Below are 15,904 nucleotides of genomic sequence, written 5' to 3'. Positions count from 1 at the left end.
TCTACGACAAGGTACTATGCTTATCTTATCTATGTCTTTGACCTATACGCTTTCAAGTTAGATGTCACTTTTGTACGAAATTGAAATCTCTACAATGATCAGTTAATTTGTCTATTTTTATATTACCTAAACAAGATTAAGAATATTATATGTAAGGATAATAATATGTATACTTAAAATACCTGACGCAGTAAACTATATAATAAAAAAAATGGAAAAATTTGATCTTAATTAGACCTATCTGTGAGTATGACGTTGAAAGTAATGCACTTATACTAAATCAGTATTATTGTTTCCTTACTTCGAAATTGTACTAAAATAAATCTTTCAGATTTATTTTAGTACAACTAAGTAACTAATCTAATTGTTAGAACAAAAATAAAAATGTATATGTAATTCATCTATATGTAAATACTTCGAATACTTAGCAAATAAAAAAAATACTATGCACCATAAGAATTTACGATAGATTACAGTAATTTACCTTCCGTATTTTACGAATTATTATTTAAGAATAAATAATGACCTTTGTAAGTGAACCAAAGTATACAAATTTATCGACATAAGCGCAAGATGGAGCTGATATGAATATATAAATTGAAAATTTTACATAATTACACCTAACTTGCATACAATCCAGTAAGGGGAAATGGATTGTTAGTGATGGAGACTAAGAATCCCATTGCTAGCAATATACCCAACCAGGTCGACCTCCTTGCGGTTCCCCCTGGAAACTATCATGGTTAATTCCTGATGTATTCATCATGATTGGCTAACTGACCTGTTTTCATTCTCATCAATCACCCTTCACTGGTGCTCCGCTAGCGTATTCCGTTAGCGCAGGCGGGGTTACCATTCCATTTTCACCCATCAAAAAAATTCCTGCAAACAATACATACTACACCGCACATAATGAAGCTTACAAAAATTCTAGTCACTGGTAATCTATCCAGTCCCATCTAATTTTTTACATAATATTAAACATTATTATATATAGTTAGTACCTACTGGAGGGATTATTAGTAACGGTACCATTGCTAGTAAGTCTATCAAGTCCTATCTAGTCGACCTCTACGTGGTTACATATGAAAAAAAAACGTTATTAATTCTTTTTGAATTTGTCATGATAGGCTAACTGATTTCACTTCATTTTCACCTATCCTCACTGCTAGCCTTCCAGAATATTTTTATAATTCATTTTCACATGGATTTTTATTTTTAAAGAATTGTATCTCAGGTTTCGTAAACTATAATATTCCTTAAGAAATGAGCTATTTAATGCCATATAGTTATATTAATAGTTACATGTTTAATGCAAATAAAATTTCAATTAGGTAACTAATCTCATTTGCGTAAAACAGGATTCGGTGACTAGATAAGTATGTTGTATCGAATATGATTTACGCAAGAAACGCTTAAAAGCAAACATGATCAAATCTAATAAGGCACACGTATATATCCAACCTATTTGTTCCTCAATTGTAACCTCAATGTTTAATAAATTCACTTCGTAAATTACCATAACATTTCTACATAATTTTTATTTTTCCTTATAAACCACATTTAAGTTATAAAAGATAGTCTTAAATTTTGGTTACCACCTAGTACCTGTAATCAGGGGGAAAAGGATTGTTAGCAATGAAGTTTGACAGCCAAAGACTTCAAAATAAATTAGAAATACCGACACAGAGACTTAACATGTTTCAAAGAAATAGTTATTGCATGGCTATTAAAATATATAATAAATTGTCTAATAATGTTAAAAATTTGACCAACACACAGTTTAGGAGAAGATTGTTTGACTACTTAATTGATGGTTGTTTCTATTCTGTGAAAGACTTTTTGAATAGATGTAATTTGTGATACTTGACATTGTAAAGCTTATTAGTAATTGTAATTTGAATGTTAATTTGACTTATTTTGGATATTATAAAAAAAAAAAAACATTTACACACCGAAATGGTAAATATTGCTGAACAATTACTTAACAATAACTTAAGATCTGCTACTGGCAATCACCAATATTTTGTAAATAAATGATTATTATTATTATTATTATTATTAAAATTATTAAAATTATTGCTGGCGGTATCGGGTCGACCTCCACGTGGTTCCCTCTGGAAACCATCATGAACAATTCTTTTTGAATTCGTCACGATGGGCTAACTGACCCGCTTCATCTTCATCTATTATCCTTCACTGATGCCCCGCCGGTGTATACCGATAGCGCGGGTGGGGTTACTATTTCATTATCACCCATAATAAAATAAAAAGTACCTGTAATCAACATTCTATTTAAATTGTTTTTCGAAGCGATGCGACCTAATTTTATTGCTGACGTTTCGACATGGATTTCCACTCGTCATGGCATTATTTTCTTGAAATTGCGTCACGGAAGACTCGAAAGTAAATTTAGATATGAGCAAGACACGCCAAAGTTTTAAAATTTATTACATTCATTTGTCATAATTTACATATGAAGGCTATATAAAGATTTAGGTACATCTTCTTAAAGATTCGTAGCTTGGATCCATTAATGAATCCTACTAATATTATAAATATAGAAGTATATAAAGATATGTATGTTTGTTACTCAGTTATGATTAAACGGCTGAACGGAATTGAATGAAATTCGGAATGGGGTACTTTTTTTATGCAACTTAAAATGGGAAACAAGCTGACGGCCCACCTGATGGAAAGTGGTAACCGTCGCCTATAGACAGAAGCAGTATCATGGACATAACAGAGTATACTGTTTCGCCTATTATACCCCACATGCGTTGCCATTTCCGAGGACTTAGGTGTTATTTCTCTGTATCCTGTAAATTCACTGCCATATCCCACCCTTGAAACCGAAACACAACTGCCTCAAAATAGAAACACGAATGGGACAAAAGTGCCCAAACAAACAACTTTTGTGCAAAGTCTCCCTCTGGTAAATATTTATACATATAAACTGATTCATGTGGACAGTCGTGAAAAATAGCTAATAGCTATGTACAACTAAATTAACTGATCGTTCTGGCTCCACTCTGGTAGTCAAGAACTTGTCATACTTATTTCTTGAACACCAAAGCGAAGCCAGGATATTTTATCATAAAATGTAGAAATGAAATAAAGCATAAAGCGTTTTAAGTGGTAGTTTAATAAAAAAAAGAAAAAAAAATTCTTTTAAACTACTTTGAAAATTCATAAACGATCAAAGCAGTATACCTATATTCGTAAAAATACATTTTGTACGAGAAAAATATATTTTCTATGTAAAAGATTCAAAATTCATAGAATAATAATTGTTCAGTGTCATAGACAAAGTCACAAAATTGTAGAAAATACCTGTTGTATATTTTCTAAAATTTTCAAACCATATGTTGTAAATTAAAACCAGAGATGTCGGAAATCATTTGTTTCAGCCTAGACGCAATTTATTTTTGCAGATTCTTACAACATTATAAAAATAGAAAACACTGCACCGATTTTAAATACTTTTTGCAATGGCTATCCATTAGAGGAAAGAGATTTCAAAGAAGTTTTAACCTCTATAGCATTCTTCTTGACGAATTGACAAATCACTTTTATAATCGAAGTCACAAATTTTATTCAGCTGACATACTAAGTATCTATATTTTCTAATTTTATTTGTAGTTATTGTCATATTTACTTTTTATTGTTTCAAAAAACGATGTAATGATGAATAATACGAAATTATAATGACTTACAAAATGGTACAGATGTGCCTCCGTGGCATAACCTTCATAATGATGGTATTCGGTTTCTTCTGTAATACAGAGAGTCAAGAGTTAAATTCAGCAAATCAATTCATAATGTCTGGAATATATGGCGGATACATTGTGATTACACTAGGATTACTTATAGACGCTGGATTATATATGGATACGGACAGATTCGTAGAATGTTTATTTCTAAGTACCGGTATTGTTTTGAACTTTTTGTGCGCTATCTTGGTCTTTGTTGAATTTTACACTGAAACTTCATACATAAATCAAGCAATGAATAAAGGTTTGGTCTCTATTTTAAGCGCAATTCTTTATTTCATCGACATGGTTCTTACTAATTTTTAAAATTTAATTATAATATTTTTTTTATATAATTAAACATGAGGAACTGTCTGAACTTGAATATTATTTAAAATCAGAAATCATCAAATCGAAATCATAAAAACAATCTAGTCTAATTCATATTTTAATAGGCTTTCTACCTTTTGCAAAATTCAGTAATTAATAACGTATGTCAAACGTGCACCAAGTACGTAGGTGCCTATCCAAGAAGTACTCGAACTGATAATATAAATAAACAAATTATTCTATCACTCCTGTCAACTTCAAGTTTCCTAGTTTGAATTGGTATTAGTTACATATCATCATCATATCAGCCATTAAGTACCCACTGCTAAACATAGAACAATGCTCTAGTGGCGGCTACTACTATTATACACTCGACTGCTAGTTGTCAAGTGCAACTATCAGCTCACTTGTGCGATAAACTGTCGCACAAGAGCGAACCCCGGTGCATATGGGCCCGCACCCGCTATCCGCGGGTTAAACGTGAGCTCAACTGCCTAACTACAGAACGGTCGGGATGCTCGACTAACGAAATTCCTCCTGGGAAGGCATCATCTCAGGCGTCGGAGAAAACAACGTCATTTTATATATTTTTTTATTCATTTTTATATATACTTTATAACGGAATACTCCGGATCGGCCACTTCCCCGACGAGTGGAAGTTAGGTTAGGTTATATATTAGGATCATAGCCCTCCTGAATCCCAGGAAAGACATAAGACTTCCAGCTAATTATCGGTCGATAACACTGCTCCCGCACGTAGCCAAGGCCTTCGGACCGCGGGCTTCTCCGCCGACTCTACCCGCATCTCACACCGCGATTAGAAAAATCTAGATTCTGGAGCGGCCATTATACTACGCTCCAGCTTATACACGTGTTGCACCGCTTGGCCGTCGACATAACCGCGATCAATACGCAATCGATGTATTTCTCGATATTGAGAAAGCGTTCAACCACGTATACAAACTACGGCCTAGTATACAAACTATTGGTGCATACTAATATGCATTTCAGGCAGACTTTCTTGTTAATTTATACTTATTATATTTATTTATACTTTCATATTAATTTTTATTTAAATATTGTAGGAAATTTAAAAAAGATTATATTTGTCTTTAACAGTTTTTTTTTATCTCTAATAGTATTCATAGAAAAATAAAAAATCGTGTTTATGAACACGTTAAAGGACGAAGTGAGGAGACGGAGGAGATAGTATCGAGCAGAATTATATTCAACAGGGTAAAATTACCTTAGAAACTACTGGTGGCAAAGTTTAACAAAATGCGTTAGAAGCCCATTTATCCGAATTTGCCACTAGTCGAATGCGTACCAGTACGCCATCTATGGTGTTAAAATAATACCTGCATATATTTGTTCTCTGTGGAAATATGACAACAACGACAGTGACACTGACAATACCAAATTGACAAATAATTGTGACAGACGACGTATATGAAGTCAATATAAAAACAATAAGTGAATGTTCAGTGTATCTGCCATTCCTTTTTTATAATTTAGTTTCGTTGATTGTTCTAATATTTAAGACTTGCACTTATTTCTGATGACAAATAACACGGAACTGTAACATAGAAAAAAATATGAGTTTACATAAAGCAAGGTAATTTATTTTAAATATAAGACTCCCAAATTTAATGTATGTTACTTATCCTGCAATAATTTGCATTGTTTTGTACTGTTATATCTGAGCTTGACAACGCCCCATAAGATATTTATTAATATATAATATAATTTTCTGTTGATACATCCAAAATAGGTACTTTTTTGGTAGTTCCTGTATATATCTATCTATGTAAATATATATATGTATATATTTATGCTACTTTCACTCAACTTTGTATTTAAAAACATTAGCTATTTTCTGTAAATCTCTCAACTTTCGGTGTTTTAAAGTAATAAATGCAACCAGCAATTCATTTTGTTTCACAACTATTTCTACTTTAAAGCAAAAAAATATCTCTTAAGTACATCCCACAATAGTTTTCCACATAACTATTTCCAATTAATTGTATCTTGTAGTTTACTTTTTATACAAACTAATTAAATTTTTTGTTGTAGAATCAAAGCATTTGAAGAAATACTTGATCAAGAAGTAATAGACATTGTTCAACTAAGAAAACTTGCATTTAATGGTAAGCATTATATAGAAAGACATAATAATTACATATTTCCAATATACTGTTTTCTTTTTTTGTACTAATTTTCTCTTGTATATTTCATAATAATTGTTTGGTTATGTTGTGAATATTGTATTAAACTTTTTATGTATTTTTTATCTGCATTTGAGTATGTCGGCACATTATTTAAGTATAACATGACATATCAAAATAATAAGGGTCATTGAAGCAGAGGATACTTTTATTCCAGAACGTCCATAGTAAAAACTACAAAATACTATGAATAAAATATTTAGTACTCATAGGATGCATACAGTATGGTTTCAGAAGAGTTTTTTTTTTTTTATATTGTGAAATGATCTCTCTGCCGAAGTTTTTCCTAAAGACTACAGTACAGGGTTTTTTAAAGTGGTGTATTAAAATTTCTTCAGAATCAACAGTACACAAACAAGACACTCCTACCATTTACCATTAGATGAGCTGTATACTTGATTGCATAAAAAAAAATATTTCCTAAAAACAGTGAATAAATTTTATTTATGATACTTAGAATGAGAAAGAATGTGATGGTTGACCTGATGGTAACTGTCACCTTTAGACATAAACAGCGCAGTAGATATCCCAGGATACAGTGTGATATCCATGGTATCTCAAGCATTGCATGTATGAGGACTGTGGTGTTATACCTCTATATCCTATAATTTCACTGCCCTTAAAAAAAAGACATATCCCTACAGACTAAACTGCTTCACAATAGAAACAGGGATGGTACAGAATTAACCATGTAAGCAATGTTGATTCAAAGTCTCTTTGGTGAGATAAAATTGGGTCTTTTTTTATCTAAAACGATTTGCTTATAAATTGGTTGCATAGAAATTATCAAAATTGATTCAGTAGTTTAATTTTTTAATCAAAATAACTGATTTTGCCACAATTGAAGTCAGCTCTTTTTGTAGGACACTATTTTTAATTATTTAGATACATTTCTTAATTACTAATTATTTATAATAGCAAGGAAATTAATTGATGTAAAAATTTGTGCTTCATGTTTTAAAAAGATATTTCACTTGATTTCTGGATAAATAACAATACAATGTAAAATTTTTGTTTACTTAAAACATCAAACTTATGACTTTGATATAATTTCTTCTCAAGGCTTATAATTTGACCTCAACTTTTAAAGCCTCCTATATTATTATATTTATAATTACTTTTAATGAACTACATTAACTTTATACTTCAAACAGGCATCCCGGATGATAAAGGGCTACGTTCTCTTGTGTGGAAAATTTTACTACACTATTTACCACATGAGAAAAGTGCACGAGATGCAACACTTGTCAAGAAGAGGCAACTTTACAAACAATTTATTGGTAACATTATTTTAAAATAAATAAATAAAAATGTTTAAAACCCTTAATAATTTTAATGGTACGCATATTGATTAGCATCTTACATTACACCATACATACAAAAACCAGTTTAATCGCATATCAAATGTAATAGTTACCATTTTTCATCCATGATTATTTTATTTAACATTTCAAATTATATAAAAACATATTTTTTGGTGACTCATATGTCAAATTTAATAATAGGTAACTATTTTTAAGCTAGGTACCTTGGTGAATAGGCAGAGAGAAACGTTTTAATCTATATATAACCTAGTCGGACCAGGTTCACGTGTTTAATAACAAAACCTTTGTTTATTATACAACACTATAATGTTTCATAATATTATGTATTTTGTAATAATATCTTTTCTTACTTTCTTATTAATCATTAAACTATTATAGGGTTTTGATCTTTTAGTTTAACTACTCTCATTGCATTGAATTGTGGTTTAACTGCTTAGTTATTAAACCATTACAAATATATTACATTCTAAAAATGTGTAATTTATTAATCCTATTAAAATAATTTACATGTAAATGTTGTAGAGAATTTAAAGAAATTTATTGACAGTTTTCTACTGTATAACAATGTTTATTGTAAAAAATTTTAAAAATCCAAGTTAGAGACACATTTATAGGTAACGGGTGTAGTAAGGGGCGTAGAAGATGGCACAGAGCAAAATCTTTCGAGTTAATAATCCCAGTTAAATAAAAAATACCAAAATGTTTCACAAAATACCGTTAGAACTTTATTTGTTCCGATCTTTCTAGTGGTCTAAAATCATTGTGCATCTACGGCTAGTGATAATTAAAACCTTTTATTTTTTAGATGAAATTATAGTATCGCCAGGTGGTCCAAGTGACCACCCGCTGAACATCAGTCCCGATAGTTCATGGAGTACTTACTTCAAAGATAATGAGGTGTTGCTGCAAATCGATAAAGATGTCCGGAGATTGTGCCCTGATATATCATTCTTTCAATCTGCTACAGAATTCCCTTGTCCAGAGGTATTGTTTCATTCCACAATCGAGTTATTCACAACTACTAAAAGACACTTAGATTAACGTATTCAGCATAGAAAGCAGAGTTCATAGAATTTTTCTTCTATTTAATTAAAAAGAGCCAGTAGACCAATCTGTCGAGTTACTGAATAGTGAAATGTGTATATTTTGCATAGATGCCTCCATCTCATCGACTTCTGCCATAATCAGAGCAATATATGCATTGTTATGTTTTTGTCTGAAGGATAAAATAGGTAGTTTAATAAAGTAGCCACAAAATGAGACTTCCCTATGGTTGACTGGGAGAGGATGCTTTTAGCATTAAGTCCACCATGTAAACATATATGTACTAATGAATAAATAAATAAAAAAATCACATTAGTGCACGCGTTATAAGAAGTCATACTCCAATCTACATTCAAGATATAACAGATGCGAATGATTTAATTGATGTGACATCAAACGTATATATATATATATATATATATATATATATATATATATATATATATATAGATTAATTAAATTGTTTGACTAGATATTACTGGGAATTGCACCCGGCGCACTAATTCGATATCCTATATCTCAGTACTGTAAATAAACACTGCGGTTTTCCTAAAGTACTTGATATAGTTCTTGACATAGATTTTCTTACAATGTATTGGTGAACTAGATATCTAATATAGAATAATAATTTACAGATCGTTAATAGTAATGGCGTTAAACGATTACATAAGCGGGTTGAACAATCCGTATTGAAATACTCAACTTTGGAGCGAAGGGGACTTGGTGTTGCTAAGGTAATATAATAAACACATATCGACTTACCGAGTGCTGAGTTCAATTAGAACATAACGAGGTCGCGATATAAAATGTCGTTTCACCTACATATAAGTATAGAACATTAGAAGTCATAGCAATAAAACCAACTAAACTACTAAATGACAGATTAAATAATTGCTACAAAATCATAAGAAAAAAAAATTGTCTCCACTTTGTGTATTTATTCATAATAATATAATTATACTGTAGTAGATACCAATACTGAAATAATTACATTCTACTAATATTATAAATATAAAAATTTGTAAAGATGTCTCAATGTCTAGATTTTTTAATGTTTGATACTCATTATACTCCAAATATCGAATGGGCAAACCATGACTTTAGATGCTTTTTAACGTAATTATCTCCAATTTATTGTAGAATATAGAAACAATTCTATTTCAGTTGAGCAACGAAATCAAACGTTCAGACAGCATGTCTAGCGGGGACTACGCGCCGTTGAACGAAGGCTGCGAAGCGCACTGGGAGGTCGTCGAGCGAATGCTGTTCCTGTATGCAAAACTAAACCCCGGCCAGGGTTATGTACAGGGCATGAATGAAATCATCGGGCCGATATATCACACATTCGCCATAGACTCTGATAAAGAATTCCGAAGTATGTAAAAACAACTAATTTTGAGTTACAAATATACTTTTTATACAGCACCTTTATACAGAAAGAACCATAAAAATACTATGTATGGTCTCTTTACTAAATCTCTTGTTTCTTTCATACCTCGTCTCATACATGCAAGTCGGTTCCAAGTAACAAAATTTTTCAAATTATCCTTACTGGCCTATAGAAACAATGAAATGATATTATTAATACATTTTATTTAAAATTAGTCATCTATCTTGATATTTTATAATTACGAAAAACTAATGTAAGAAAAGAAAAACTTGAAATAAAAACCTATACCAGCTGTTTGTCCTATGTGGTCCTCCTCCTGTGGTTAATCCTCCTCTAAGCAGAGATTTTGTAGATATGCTTTAAAAGGCCTAAACTTCTAACCTCCTTAGTCATTAAAACATCAAATTATTTGGCTATGGACCTGCTGTCTCTATTTCTTTTAAACTAAATTCACAATTTGAAAAAAGTGGCAAAACAGTGCAATAGCTTTTTAGGTTTTAATTTTTATGAGTAAGGACGTAAATATATAACGTATGGTTTTATTTCTTTTCTACATAATACTTAAGAGGCTTGCAATAAAGATAAAGATAATAGATTATTTTTATGAAATTTCATATAGTAATAATATTTATTCCCTCATTACATTATTTGGGATCGGTCGGCGCTGTTAAAATATTCATCTAGCTACAATTCAATTTCTTTAAAGTAAACATAATTTCACAGTACACACAACGGCGTCAGTAATCCTAATCTTCGTTTGCAGAGCATGCAGAGGCAGACTGTTTCTTCTGCTTCACAAATTTGATGTCAGAGATTCGTGATTTCTTCATACGCACTTTAGACGAAACTGAAAGCGGTATCAATTATATGATGGGCAAACTGTGTGAATGTGTCAAAAAAAACGATACGGCCGTATGGAATCAGCTGGAAACTCAAGAGTTACGACCCCAATATTATAGTTTCAGGTATATTAAATCTTTTTTTATCGTTGTAATTGTATTAATATTAAATAGACATGATTCACAATTTTTAGTATGAATACATTTTGTGACAATCAAACAAGTTGTTATTGTACTTGTATTTTAAAAAACCAAACATAATGCTCAATTCAAAAACTCAATATCTGTAGACTTAAGCCAATTATGAACAATTTGTCTCTAAACCAACCCCCACCAAAAATCGAAAGCATGATCTTTTTTATGTAATGCAATCCTCTCCACCACAGCGCTATTTATTACGGTAATATACTATTATTATTTTAAACTGATATACTGCCCAAAATCGGTGCCCAAGCCAATATAGTCTCTATACCAGTATCTTTTATTTTAGGTGGCTAACACTGCTGCTCTCTCAAGAATTTTCACTGCCTGATGTCGAGAGAATTTGGGATTCTTTGTTTGCTGATAATCAGCGTTTTAATTTTCTCATATATATATGCTGTGCCATGATTCTGTAAGTATACTTTTTAAGTGCATATAATATATATTTTTATAGGATATTATAACTTCTGTCATCTAGTCATAATAATAACAATGCATTAAAATTTTTATTTTTCTAATATTGACTACGAGAGATTGCTATATAGTAGCATTAAGACCACTTTATACAAAATAAACAACTTGGTACTCCAAATTTCATAATGAAATGAATTTAATATACTGAATTGACATAATTAGGAAACATTGCTGTGATACGTTCATTTAATAAAGTAACTAATTTTATTATTATTACATTACACCACATTTTATCACAATCCATCCAGTCGTTTTTGCGTGATGTGTGCACAGATAAATTAAATTTTAAAAAAATATTATGTATTATAAATTATATATATACATACATACGACTATATATAGTTTTTCTTTTCTGCGCAGATTAGTAAGGGATAACTTGCTGAATGGTGACTTTGCATCAAATGTCAAGTTACTCCAAAATTTTCCACCGATGGACGTGTCATTAATTCTCAATAAAGCCGTAGAGATATCTAACAGATAATCTTACTATACTCTTAAAAGAACACTGGGCAACAAAATTTGAACTTTATCGCGCCACACGAACTTCACTTATATTTTTTACTATGATGGGTGACTGTTAGTGAAAATATGTAATTAAAAAATTATTGGCCAAGAATTTTATTTTATATATATAATTTAAATATTTAAAAAAAAATTGTGATTCTGATACAAAAAAAAAAGCAAAAACGTTCTATTATGAAATTCGAATTTAAGATTTGCTGGCATATTTAGTTTCTGGTTGGTCCCTTTTTATCGTCTAGCGGTATTCGGCCAAACATCCTTGGGTTCCATTTGCCCTTATAACGTTTTTCCATCTCTGAAATGTGCTAATGGAACCTTTTTACTTGCTCATCACTCACAGCACCTAAAATCTCAATAAAAATATCTAGAGCCTAAAGAACTAATCTTGAGTGACATGTTGCAACCTAAGGCTTGATAAGCCAATAACAGCTCACTAACAAACTTTCTGTAGTTGTCACTCTTATGGTTACCTAGAAAAGAATCTACTTTCTTAAAATATATCCATGCTCGCTTTTCCAGGCCATTCATTTTTTCTTCAAACACTGGATCTATTATTAACTCCCTGATTTGAGGTCTAACGAAAATACCCTTTTATTTGATCTTCGCATTACTTATTCTAGGAAATTTTTCTTTTAATTTGCCCTTTAAATATAGCCCTGATCTGAATGAATCTGAAGTCCAAGTAATAGGGCAACAATTTTGAAATTCCCAGATTTTAAAAGAATATGTACTATATTTGAGTTTTTCAAGTAAAAACCTTGTGTTTTTCTTGAAATTATTACCTTTTATATCTATAAGATAGAAATAGCAATCCGAAACGTGATATCTTGATTCGATCTAAATCATGGGTACCGCAAACGGAATATGGCGGCGACCTTTTTTCCAATCGGTTAAATTCTTAACACAAGTTATGCAACAAATATGAGGGGCCCAAGGTTTATCTTATTGAACCACAAAGAAACCAAAACACTGGCAATTACTCTCCAACACAAGTATAGTAAAATTTGGTCTTTGATTTTTGAAAGTTAATATACCACAAATATAAAAAAAATAATTAGGATCATTATTATACTTTCTCGACATATTTACACAATCTCAACAATTACTTATAGATAATGCTTACTAACACATCACAAAAAAATCTGAAGCCAGTCGAAACAAAACTACTGCAATTTATTAATGGATAGATAGATGGCTAAAACAGTATTAGCTATCAGAGTTCGTGTGGCATGATTAGTGTTGACCAGTGAAATACAAATACATTTTGTATTTTTATCTACATTTTGTAATAAGATTTTTATGAATTTGTATAGATTTTATATAGAAATCTTTATGTATTTTAGTATCTTATACAAATATAATCATCTTTTGAAACTTTTATCTCTATGTATAAGTTTATATAAATTATGATTTTACGAATTTAATTAATTTGATATATGTGTAAAGAGCGTTCATATTTTAGCTTACCTACCTAATGTATTATAACGCCAATTTTCAATAACAATTTAACATATTTCAATATTTCTAATTAATTATATTTAAAAAGTGCTATGATAGTAAACTTAAACTATAATCATAGAATACGTGTCAAATAAAACTACGGCCAAATATTACATCTTTATTTCAAAATTTCAAATACTTTATTGCCACCAAAATCCAAATATTCATTGACAGTTTAATAAGAATATTATTGCTTGTTTGACGTGTTAGTTCGTTTTATACTTGAATAAGCTAAAATACAAACGCTCTTAAATAAAATATATGTATATTCTAATTTTAATTAAATATTAACGATAAATTTCTCAATGATTAGACGTTTACGCGATCATTATTAGTTGTATGCCATTATTTAGTTTCGAAATAAATCTGAATGTTAATTTTAAAGTCTCGCATTGTTTACACATATTTTAAATACATTATCAGGACTTAACGCGATAAAACCTTTTCAGGCAAATAGTACTTACATACCGTCTTTATTGCCAACGTTTTTTTACCTGCAAAGGTTTTTCATCGCGTTAAGTCCCGATAGTGTATATAAAAATCTAAATGTGTTCTTTATATTCGAATTTAAAGTCTGACTTTAGGGCATTCCTTTATGATTTTCAAAAATATTGTATAATATAAATGGCCTAGTATATAGAAGTGTTAACTCCCATAATACGCAATTCAATTATTGTTAATTAATCATAAATAAGTGTTGCGTGAAGCAGTATCTAAAATATATAATTAAAATGTACAAACTTGCACATGTATGAAAAGCAGTTATTAAGTTCTTTGTTTAATAATATCTTAGTATATACAAATCCCATGCCACGGTGTATATTCACTCTGAAATCGTTGAACGATTATAATCAAATATTGTAAATGTGTATAATTTTCTTTTTCAGCTTGAGGGATTGTATATTTTTTAACTGAATGTGGCGGTAAAATATTTGCCGGATTAGCTAATATATATGTATTAATTATAGTTATATATATATATATATATATATATATATATATATATATATATATATATATATATATATATATATATATATATATATATATATACATAATCGTTCTATAACTTGTGTAATATGATTACGGAGAAATCTTTATTTTATGGTACAATTATTATGAAAAATGTACAAATCTTTTTACATATATTTAATTTCTTTTCCCTGAATGCTCTGTAATTGTATTATCATAGTTGACTATTAATAAATAGAATTGTAAGAATAATATATAATAAGGCGTTCACAAGACTTAATAACAATTTTAGGCAATTTTTTACGACTTCCAATAATATTATTAAAAATTAATAAATTTTTGATAATATTATGTATGAAAATATCCATAAAACCCATAAAATATAAATATGATATCGCTTACATTTTATGACATTAGCATTTTTTTAATTTTTGTTAATTATGAATAAACAGCACTGGTAAATTAATGTCGCCCACTCTTAGTCTCGTTAATCGAAAAAGAATCTCGTATTTTGTATTTAAAGGTAGTAGACGACTCGTACACATAATATTTAATAAAACTATTTTGTTAATTTTTTTACTAATTAACGAAAGTCAGAATTATATTTTCTTTGTTGTGTCAATATTTGTTACCATACAAATGCACGTTTGTAATATTATGGCTAAATTTTGATAATACAGTTAAAAAAGTTAATGGGTAATAAATGAAGACTTGCTTATTTTTTTACTAAAAATAACAACTGAAATATTAAAATTGAATAGGATACTATTTTTGAGTTACTTAATAACTATTTCTCTGTTTGGGAATTGCCATTTTATTTTATTATTAAAATAGATATATTGTTTAGTGTAAGGAACATTATTGTGTTTATATTTTCTTTGATTGATATGTAGCTATTTTTTATAATGCAATTTATTTCAATTACTAATTCCTGATTGTAATCGTAATGAGATGATATTTATTAGCTACCAGTATGCAGACTGTAGATATTAGAAGGAATACGCAGTACAACAAGGTTACCACAGAAAATTACAATCTGTACTTATTCAGATGTTTCGACTACCGGAGTCAATGGTAATATGTGAAAAAGTTATAGTAAATAAGTTGCAATAAAAAATAATGTAATTTGTCCAAATCAAAGCAATAGATAAATATAAAATAATTATAACTACGATTTCTTTGTAACTTACCCAATAAGTCTGTTATAAATACAATAATTTTCATAATAATATCTATATAATTTGATATTTTAATATATGATTGACTTTTTAATGTTTTTTTTTTTATATTTCCTACTCTAATTCGGAAAGTATGTCCCTATCACACAGTA

At 29.7% G+C, this 15,904-nt stretch overlaps 1 protein-coding gene across 1 annotated transcript; it reads left to right on the top strand.

Moving 5' to 3' along the window:
- Nucleotides 1-5,548: 5,548 nt before the first annotated feature.
- Nucleotides 5,549-14,567, top strand: LOC113517938 (TBC1 domain family member 13). The gene is made up of 9 exons (XM_026902684.3): nucleotides 5,549-5,697; nucleotides 6,156-6,229; nucleotides 7,462-7,587; nucleotides 8,438-8,616; nucleotides 9,312-9,410; nucleotides 9,841-10,051; nucleotides 10,830-11,031; nucleotides 11,396-11,518; nucleotides 11,941-14,567. Exons 1-9 carry the CDS (start codon nucleotides 5,678-5,680, stop codon nucleotides 12,059-12,061), a joined length of 1,155 nt encoding a protein of 384 aa, XP_026758485.1. The 5' UTR covers nucleotides 5,549-5,677; the 3' UTR covers nucleotides 12,062-14,567.
- The last annotated feature ends 1,337 nt before the right edge of the window (nucleotides 14,568-15,904 follow it).

Source organism: Galleria mellonella, unplaced genomic scaffold (assembly GCF_026898425.1).
Source record: "Galleria mellonella isolate WM207_F2 unplaced genomic scaffold, CSIRO_AGI_GalMel_v1 utg33, whole genome shotgun sequence".
NCBI lineage: Eukaryota > Metazoa > Arthropoda > Insecta > Lepidoptera > Pyralidae > Galleria > Galleria mellonella.
Note: the sequence above shows the minus strand (reverse complement) of the source record. Positions and strands in the feature narration are given on the sequence as shown.

What these genes read in the sequence shown, in the direction of transcription:
- LOC113517938 (XM_026902684.3), top strand. Translation starts at nt 5,678, where the DNA reads ATGAGTTTACATAAAGCAAG. An exon ending in CAGAATTCCCTTGTCCAGAG is followed by an intron (nt 8,617 to 9,311) that starts GTATTGTTTCAT and finishes AATAATTTACAG; the next exon opens with ATCGTTAATAGTAATGGCGT. An exon ending in CCCCAATATTATAGTTTCAG is followed by an intron (nt 11,032 to 11,395) that starts GTATATTAAATC and finishes CTTTTATTTTAG; the next exon opens with GTGGCTAACACTGCTGCTCT.